This window comes from Adiantum capillus-veneris, chromosome 29, assembly GCF_014529385.1.
Source record: "Adiantum capillus-veneris isolate H3 chromosome 29, ASM1452938v2, whole genome shotgun sequence".
Classification (NCBI taxonomy): Eukaryota; Viridiplantae; Streptophyta; class Polypodiopsida; order Polypodiales; family Pteridaceae; genus Adiantum; species Adiantum capillus-veneris.
In genome coordinates this window covers 56,296,620-56,306,543 of record NC_140959.1, presented here as the reverse complement: position 1 = coordinate 56,306,543, position 9,924 = coordinate 56,296,620, and the positions used below count along the sequence as shown (strand labels likewise).

The 9,924-nt window shown below is 42.1% G+C and overlaps 1 protein-coding gene across 1 annotated transcript; it reads right to left on the bottom strand.

Moving 5' to 3' along the window:
* Positions 1–1,423: 1,423 nt before the first annotated feature.
* LOC147419231 (transcription elongation factor SPT4 homolog 1-like) lies at positions 1,424–8,203 on the bottom strand. Its single transcript, XM_086506002.1, has 5 exons — positions 7,912–8,203; positions 7,219–7,310; positions 2,004–2,059; positions 1,866–1,927; positions 1,424–1,778 (listed from the first exon to the last, which is right to left on the bottom strand). The coding sequence occupies exons 1-5, from the start codon at positions 8,191–8,193 to the stop codon at positions 1,734–1,736; spliced, it is 537 nt and encodes a 178-aa protein (XP_086362128.1). The 5' UTR covers positions 8,194–8,203; the 3' UTR covers positions 1,424–1,733.
* Between the last annotated feature and the right edge of the window lie 1,721 nt (positions 8,204–9,924).

The following is a 9,924-nucleotide window of genomic DNA, read 5'->3' as shown; positions in this document are numbered from 1 at the left end:
TGTCTTAGTATTTGATCATACCTAAGCTGGGCAAGTTATAGCTACTTAAGTTTCTAAAGCATATGGATGATCATGTGAGGACCAAAAACTAGCATCTAGTGGATGAATATTGCAATGTAAAACTTCACAAAAATGCCCATCAATAGCACCGTCAGTAATTTATCTTGCTCAATGCAAAGATTCACATTAAGCATGTTTGTTGCTCTAATTGAGACATCGACATCCCCAACCTCCAACATCACCACACAAGCAAGCCATTTTCGTACTCAAAAGTGCTCAGAAGTGATTTTGCATGCACATCTTAAGTTTGTTGTACGTTACAGCAAGCTGTCATCGACTTATCCAAGTCATCTTCAAAAAGTCCCACCTTGCTAGTATGGCTCACCATGGTATGTGATTTGATTCGAGGACTGTGCACCACAAAAAAGGACTAAATCTTGTACTGAGCTCCTACGAGATGAAATTTAGACTCTGGTAAATCACTTTGATTCTCCCTCTATTGTAGAAGATTTGTGGTCCTAAGTGGTACAAAGCCTTTTGAGTATACCGTTCACCAATATAGGCTATTAAATTTAAGATCACAATTATAGTATTGTCAAATGAGTATTGAGTTTGTCCCATAGACTTGAATGCCCACCATCTAGAAAGCAATAAGACCACCAAATATTAAATGATATGCAGACGGGACTGGAGCACATTACCTAGAGACCTTTTCAAGCGTCTCAATGAGCATTGAATCATGTACCACCGCTGCACTCAAAACTTCGTGGCGATTCTGCAAGTCTTATGATGCGCACAAACTCTCTTACATTAAGCACACAACCCTTCTGGTGTGCACTACACGAGCAATTGGGTGCAATGACAATAATTCCTAGAGAAACTACTGTAGTCTCCTAAGAGTTTTGTCGAGATAACCATCGCTTGAACTATGTCAAATCAGTCGAGTTGAGTGTATCAGAAGGCCTGCTGTACTCCCAGGACGTTTGTCGGGATTCACAACACTCCACTTTTGAAGGAGCCACCATGTCGCTATCTTGTTCCTCATCACATCATACACATGTTGCATGCACATGGACATAACATCTTTCTTGATGAAATGCCACTTAAGTCAAACATGAACTCAAGAACTAAAAATTCCTCTTCAGTTTTGTGTACATGAGGATCAAGTCGAAATGACAGCAATGTTATACGTGTCAACTGTTGCTTTGTCCAAAACGATTTCTATGTCGATGACTCACATTGAAAGACTTGCCATGCATGCCCTAAACATTGTTCGAAACCCTGTTTGAGTGATGCCCAAGACACCTTCCTTCTAAGCCTTGAAGATAAAGTGGACGTCCACTAGCGCAGAAATCGCTAATTGTAAGAAGAAGATAACTTTTAACGTTGTAGGAACAATCCTGAGTGTTCTAAGAGAAAGTCAACACCACAAAAACGTTCTTTCTAATTACGCTAATGATTCCACAGTAAAGTTTTAACTGGCAACAAAAATGGTTTCACGAGTATCTATTTTATACACATCTGGGCTCGAGCAGTGGACATAAAGAGGAAAAGCTGACTTGACCCACCAGCTCATTCAAACAGTAGAATCCTTGACCCAGTACGAATCATGCAATTCTCCGCGATAAGCTAAATTTTATCGCTTCCTTGTAGTCTTGCTAGGTTTATGGTTTTACCCCTCGTAAAGCAATGGTCACAGCCTTCGTCTTTGGTGGTACCCTGATAATCAAAGCTCACCTTGGAGGCACATACTGCACATTGTTATATTCACAGATGCCCTGGAAAATTGAATACAGGTAGAAATATTAAGTAGCCAGGGGAAAAATGTCTTCTACGGTCAGAAATGCATGCAACAATGAGCACACCTGCATTTCCTCTGAGAGCATCCCTGAGACCGACAATGCATAACATCCAGCAACAAATCTGCCTGCAATGCACAGACCAAGTCACAACAGAGTTCGTTTCTCTACAATTTATTTCATGCTTGCAGAAATGAAGCTTACTAATCCGTAGCCAGCGTGCTGCCCAGCTTGCCGTTGGTTCCATGGAAGATATTAGCCTGCAGAAATTCATCAAATCAGTCCACACAGGGCATACTCTTTGTCCATCCAAGTCAAGCGCAGTGAACTAGAACACAGACGATCTGAAAAGCAGTAAAACTAGCTTCCATGCTGATATTTCCCCATTCATGAGTCCTGACATTGGCACACATGTGGACGTATTCCCTAACCAAATTGTGCACCAATTCACCCCCTAGCTCTCTTGATCTTGAGATGTCTTATCAAAGCAATTGAGCAAACGTTACTATCCATACCTTCTATGGTGATTGAACAACAAACACCATGTCACCCTCTTGATCTAGAAGGTGGATCACTTCCTTGGTCTGACGGACGACTCAAAAAATGTTCACTGGAAAGTTATAGACTCCTCCAAAATAATGATAGAAGTAGTAAGATGGGCGTGGAAGTGGAAGTGGGACAAAGGTGGGCGACCCATAGAAACAGTAAGATGGCCAAAGGGGTGCCCACTTCCACATCTCATCACACAGAGATCATCTGGTTATTGTGTACGGATCTTCTTGCTCTGGTAGTCAGTGGGGGGCTAATCGCCCCCTTTCCCCATATCAGCGTTTTGGTGTCTACTGTCTCTCTCTCTCTCCCCTCTCTCACGCTTCCGCACACGCGCTCTCTCATAGGCCTTGCCAGACTTGCAAAAGAAATTCGACGTTTGCTATGATGCTTGTGGTCGCAATCTGGGAGCAGTCTTAATGCAAGAAGGCCATGTCATTGCTTATGAGAGCAGGATGTTTTCACGTCCTGAAATGGTTGCACAGATTTACGAGAAAGAGCTCTTCACAATGGCAACACTTTCTACTCGGAGCTGATTTTACCGTCTTTACAGACCATCAGAGTTTACGCTACTTCTTGTCGCCGAAGCAGCACATGAGGTGGGCTAACATCCTGTCACAGTTTCATTTCCAGAAAGTCCATGTTCAGGAACAGAAGAATTTACTGGCTATTTCAGTGATAGTTCATCGAAGCTTCGAGGATATGGTAGATCAGTACGCCACAAATCCTGATTTTGCAGATATCTTTCACCACAGTGAAGAGAGAGTTGCAGGCTATTCCATACACGACGGCGGAAAACGATGTGTGTTACACAGCCTTTGAGGGAAAAGGTTTTGACAGAGTGCCATTGTCCACCTTTTTCAAGCCACTGCGGCATGGATACCACCTTGAAGGGTGTTGAGCGTTACTTTTACTGGCCGAGGCTCAAAAAGGATGTAGACGAGTTTGTTCGCAATTGCTTAGTATGCCAAAAGGTCAGGTTTGACAAGCATAAGGCACCAAGACTTCTACAACCTTTTACCCATTTTCTCCCGTCCTTGGGAAAGCATTGCCATGGATTTTTTTTTTAATCTTCCCAAGACTCAAAGTGGGCAAGATGGCATTTGGACAATCATTGACAGATCCAGTAAACAGGCCCACTTCATTCAGTAAAGAAGATAGTTAAGCCCGATCATTTGGGGAAACTGTTTCTCACAGATTTTCCGGTTACATGGGATGCATGAGTCCATTGTTTCAGAAAGAGATCCCCATTTACTAGTTTGTTTTGGAGGGCAATCTGGGAGAACATTGGCACACGGTTGGAGTTCTCGTCCTCGTTCCACCCACAGACAGACGGGCAATTTGAGATAGCCAATTCAGTGGTTTTAAATTTGTTGAAGTCTTACATTTCGGATCAGAAGACTTAATGGGAAAAGTATCCCTCACGGCTTGCCATCACTTGAGAATAACTAAGAGAGATACATTGAATGACTACTGCCAGAGGTTTTGGGATACTTATTTGCCAGTGTCATCGTTTCGGAAGATTACTTTGAGAGACTAGATTGAGCGGTTTTGGTTTGCCAAAAGAGATTCGAGAATATTGTCTAAAGTAAAAATCTGACTCTATTCGGAGACTTACGGAACATGCTGAGCTACGATTTGGAATGAATGCCTGCTCATTGACTTATCCTACAAACAAGATAGTACCACCTCAGCAGGGCAAGAGTCTGACATTGAAGAGAATGAATCACGAGAATCAGATGACAGCTCATCACAGGATTCTCGAAAATCAGATGGTAGCACATCCGAAGGTTCCGACGAACTAAGGGAACCATATGCAAGTTCATCAGAGGATTCCGAAGAAAGGGGATCAGATGATATTGCGACTCAAGGTTCCGATGATTGAGATTGACGTGCCAATGGACCGGGGAAGCTAGCGAAGCTACCCACACGTCCCAGGGCACAAGGAAAGAAAGTTAAAAGGGAATCGGTTGGCAGTTCAGAGAATTCCCCAGACCCAAGATAAGATTTTTGAAGAGGACCAGTATACGAGAGATTTGAACATTGCTTTTGCCAAGGTTCGCGAGGCTCTTGAGAAGTCTCAAGCACGGCATAAGAAGGCAGCCGAAAAGAATCGACGCGACTTGCAGCTGAAGAAAGATGATTGGGTGCTCTTTAGGGAAAGGAGCTACTTTTCCCAAAGCTAAGAATGCGGTACTATAGCCCGTTCCATATTGAAGAGCAGATAAATGATGTATCCTTCGGACTGAAGTTGCCAGATACTTGGAAGATTCACAATGCTTTTCATGTGAGTCTCTTGAAACCTTTCAAGGGTGAGGTGCCAGTCGACAGGGAGCCTGAGGAGAAACCTGAAGTAGAAGAGAGCGAGGATATACTCGTTCTCGAACAGATACTTGCTCACAAGGAAAGGAAAGTGAAAGGTGATACGGCCGTTCTTAGTGAAATTCAAGAACTATCCAGCATTGGTTGCGAAGTGGATGGAGGAGCCTGGAGGACCTAGCAGATAGTACCAGATACTCCTTGAATATTAGAACTTTACCTTCAAGTTTTCGGTCTAGCTTTTATTATTTAGTTTGGCTTTTAGGTATTTATTTTACTTATTTGTCAAAGTCTTCGGTAGGGCAATTTACTGAGCTTGCTATATAAGCAAGCCCTCGCCTCCATTGTATACACAGTCAGTTATTCATTGCCAAGGTTGACTGGTTCAAGAGACTCTCTCTCTCTCTCTCTCTCTCTCTCTCTCTCTCTCTCTCTCTCTCTCTCTCTCTCTCTTAATCACAAAATGTTACAAACAGCCGTGGCATATCCTTTCCAGAGGGTTCTCATCAAAAAGTACATGATAATGCACCCTCCACTTACTCACAATGTTGATTCCTTCTATTAATGAGCTGCCACCAGCAAGTTTCTGATACTTGCTTACAAGGAAAGGAAAGTGAAAGGTGATACGGCCGTTCTTAGTGAAATTCAAGAACTATCCAGCATTGGTTGCGAAGTGGATGGAGGAGGAGGACCTAGCAGATAGTACCAGATACTCCTTGAATATTAGAACTTTACCTTCAAGTTTTCGGTCTAGCTTTTATTATTTAGTTTGGCTTTTAGGTATTTATTTTACTTATTTGTCAAAGTCTTCGGTAGGGCAATTTACTGAGCTTGCTATATAAGCAAGCCCTCGCCTCCATTGTATACACAGTCAGTTATTCATTGCCAAGGTTGACTGGTTCAAGAGACTCTCTCTCTCTCTCTCTCTCTCTCTCTCTCTCTCTCTCTCTCTCTCTCTCAATCACAAAATGTTACAAACAACCGTGGCATATCCTTTCCAGAGGGTTCTCATCAAAAAGTACATGATAATGCACCCTCCACTTACTCACAATGTTGATTCCTTCTATTAATGAGCTACCACCAGCAAGTTTCTAAAACTATGTTAATGTCAAGAGGCTTGCACTTTTTTTGAAAGAGTATCTCATTTCTAGACTGCCACACGGCTCTCAATACTATAGCCCTAACTATACAAATGTTAGTGAGGAGAACCTCATTTTTTATGTATACCAGTACCTCACCTTAGGCAGGAGGGGAGTTAACGTGCACATGGCTTTGTTAAGAGGCTTGCACTTTTTTGAAAGAGTATCTCATTTCTAGACTGCCACACGACTCTCAATACTATAGCCCTAACTATACAAATGTTAGTGAGGAGAACCTCATTTTTTATGTATACCAGTACCTCACCTTAGGCAGGAGGGGAGTTAACGTGCACATGGCTTTGTATGCCAGACATGCTTCATCAACTTTCAGAGCCAGTTTTTCCCTTCTTCCTAAGTAGGAGTGTCTAGAATCCTAGGAGGATTAATACCAACAATTTTGTGACCCAATTTGGAAGACCTCACCGCGGTGACATTCACCATTCGAGTCAGTAGAGTCTGCACTTGAGGTATTGCATGTCTGTACATTCCATTTACAGAATAATCAATCAAAAGCAAACACATCGGCAACGGTATGGAGGGCCTTGAGAGCGTTGGTTGGAACCCCATCGGGTGCTCTCCTGGGAAAAGTAAAAGGAACCATCATATAAGCTAAAAGGAATCACTAACGCAAGGAAAGAAACAAAAGGATTTGTGGAAGTGTAAAACTAAGATCTTCACCATTTCAATTCCGTTGCACCTGACATTACGAATGCTTAAATGGTGCCAATTCTAAGGATAAGTACATAACTAAAATGCATAGCATTCTCCAAGGTAGAAATTGAAAAATGGATATAACTAAAGAACTGAAAAAGGCCCCTCTGCTAAAGAAAGTAAAAAGTGCCCTTGCCACCTCATGAAGAGAGAAGATGGCAACTGCCTGACACACACCAAAAATAATGTGTACAACTATACTCCAAAATTCCAAGATGAACGGAAGGCCACCAGCAGTATCGATGCCTAATCACAATACTCAGATGGCTGCCAAAAGGCAGCTGCTCAAGGCCAAAGCCCAAGAACTAATACCATCTACAACCATGGAGCTGAGGAAGCACGAGAGAAGGGTAACAATCGATGACGAAGATGATCGGTAAGAATCAAATAGCATCACCAAGAAATCTGCCAAGGGAGATCAAAAGGAAGAACCATCGGGGGCACTGAACTGGAGCTGCCTAGGAGAAGAAGGCAGTCCACTAGTATAATAAAGGCATTGTGTACAGATCCATTTGACTAATGGCTTGACTCTGGCTTTTCGTCTTATCTCTCATGCACCGTCTCCCCTTCTCTCTGCTCTACTGGTAAGTTTTGACTTGCATAGTGTATTTCTACCTAAGCAGTCGTAGTATTTCATGTATTGTTACATCCTATACTTAGAGATTCACAAATATCACATTCTGAATTTGAAGCAAGCGTACCCGGAGAATGTAGGTGTCGTACACTCAAGTACTCGATCATGATCATGCTCCATACTGAAAAACTGGCAATTCTCACAACCAACATCTTTGAACTGGAAAATGCACAAAAACCATCTAAAGTTACCGTAAAACTATCAAAAAGAACTATCCAACTTTCCTTAGAGTCCTGACAAAGCTATCAGCGGCAGCCAAAAAATTCACAGGGTAAATGCAAAGAAGTGGTCTAACCAATGTATGAGGGTGGCGAAACAAAAGTGAGTGCTTAAGAAACACGAAAAGAGATTGGAATGCTTTCTTGAGGGTGGATTATCAAGCTCCAAAATGATGATGAATGCTGCTGAGCCCATACGAAAATAGGCATCGTAAGTAGGCTGCTGCAGTGCAAAGACCGCAGCTGTAGAAGATGGACAAATGCAGAGGGGATGGATACTCATGTCCAAGTTATGCTGGATGAAAAGCATTATAAATGCCAAGAAGACCTGCACTAAAGCTAAAATGACTGCGTGAAGCTCTCCCAGAACAACGGTGCAATAATTGCATGATTACAACATGATAGCCATTATGCACGCCTGCTTACCAAAAAAAGTACGTCATTGATTTGCCTGAAGATGCCACTTTAAAAATTAGGGTTTTGAGGGACGGAGTAACTTTTAACGCTGAGACAGTGATAAGAAAAAAAAAAAAGGAACTTGCCTGGTCGTATGTCTTAACAAGTCGGCAGCGTAAGCAGGCTCTGAGTTCTCTTCCGAAGCTAGTTGGGACTTGCGCAGGACCTACTTCCATGGCAGACAGAGAGAGAGAGAGAGAGAGAAGAGAAGAGAAGAGAAGGAGGACGACGAGGAGGAGGAGGAGGAGCAGAACTAGTTTAGAGCTCGACGATGTGTTCAAATTTCTGTTCCTCTTCTTCAAACCTGTGGGGTTGAGGCACCGGTCTCCGGCCAATTTTCTTGCAAACGGGCTTTTTAGTAAGCGCATATGGTATGGAGCACTATCACAGTCATTGAAGGGGTCCTAAAGGCGTTGTTATGAGTCAAGGTTATAAAACATCTAGGATCAAATTGTCTATCGTCCTTTGCAAGCACAAGCACAAGCACAAGCACTAAAATGAATACCTATGACCTTATATAGAACTAGTACAGCGGAGGACGCCTCTCTCTCTCCCCCTCTTTCCCTTTTTATCGCGTGCAAAGGGGCTTGTTTTTGTTTTAGACTTTAGCTTTCAGGTCACAGATTGCGACACCTGTAAAGGGCTCTTCCTTCTGCCATATTATGTTAGTAGATACGGCTCTCCCTCTCTCCCTCTTTATCGCATGCAAAGGGGCTTGTTTTTGTTTTGGACTTTAGCCTTCAAGTCGTAGATTGTGACACCTGTAAAGGGCTCCCCCTTCCGCCATATTATGTTAGTAGATTAGACACATTTTTGCATATAGATACTACAAATTAGGTGAGTTAGGCATACTACACACATCACCATCAAAGGAATGTGCAGATAAAGGTGGTGCTATTCTCTCCTAGTAGCATGGGCAACTCCTGCTCTTAGAAGCTTGGTTTGGGCTTCTACTTTTGGAAGCGAGTTCATGAAGAAATGTGTAAAATAGATGGATGATTACTTCTGTTTGGTACCAAAAACCTTGGACCATAGAATGCATACCTAAATCTCTTCATCTGCTAGACGCATTCTTTGTGGTATAAAAATCTCTAATGAGTATACATAAAGTACCTATAAAACAGAGCAAACTTGAGGATAAACAATTGACAAGATGATTGGACTCACGAGTGGCATTACTCTTCTAGCTTTATCACAAAGTCTTGTGTGAGTCCATCCAATGAAAGCAGATAAGAACTTCTTTGCCCTACTTATGTTGTGAATGTACCATGCAATAAGTGCATTCCAAGAGACAACATGCCCGGCAACAAACCCACCAATCACTTTATATGCTCTAACAAGTTCATCGAAATTTGTATCCACCCTTTCTAACTTGTTCCCATGGTTTTTTGTCTTCTCAATCCCACGCTCGTAGAGTCTTAGTCGGCATCAATGAAACTCCCTTCACTTGTATGTTTGGGGCTGACTTCATCACACTCGTAGAGTCTTAGTCAGCATCAATGAAACTCCCTTTAGTTGCATGTTTGGGGCTAACTTCATCAGTCACTCAAAGAACACTAGAATCACTGGCATCAAAACATAGTCTTCCTCCATGGGACCTTTGGTGTAATAGACCTTGTTCTTAGCTCCATTATCCACTCTAGGAAGCCTCACTCCAACGAAGTCCTTCACTCTGACTTTTCCATTTGAGAACGCCCAATTGACCTCATATCAAGTTTCTTTGGATTGAATTGATATGATAGAACCAATCTTGCTTCTTCAACACTTTGCATCTCATCTTCTTTTCTCCTTTTTTGAGCAATCTCTTTGTCCGGAATATTCTTCTTTCTAGTCTCATATGAGGCTAACAAATCATCCCGTCTCTTTATCCTATTAACATTAAAATCCATATTATAGTTTGAAGTTATTCTTCTTTGTGATCTCATTTAAGGCTAACAAGTCATTTAGTCTTTTTCTCATATTAACATTAAAATCCATATCATACTTTGAAGCTATTCCAAATTGGGAATTACAATTTCTCATGGAACAATAGCCTCAGTCCCATAGACCATCTTGAAAGGTGTATGAATTGTTGTTGTCGCTTTGTAAGCTATTTTATA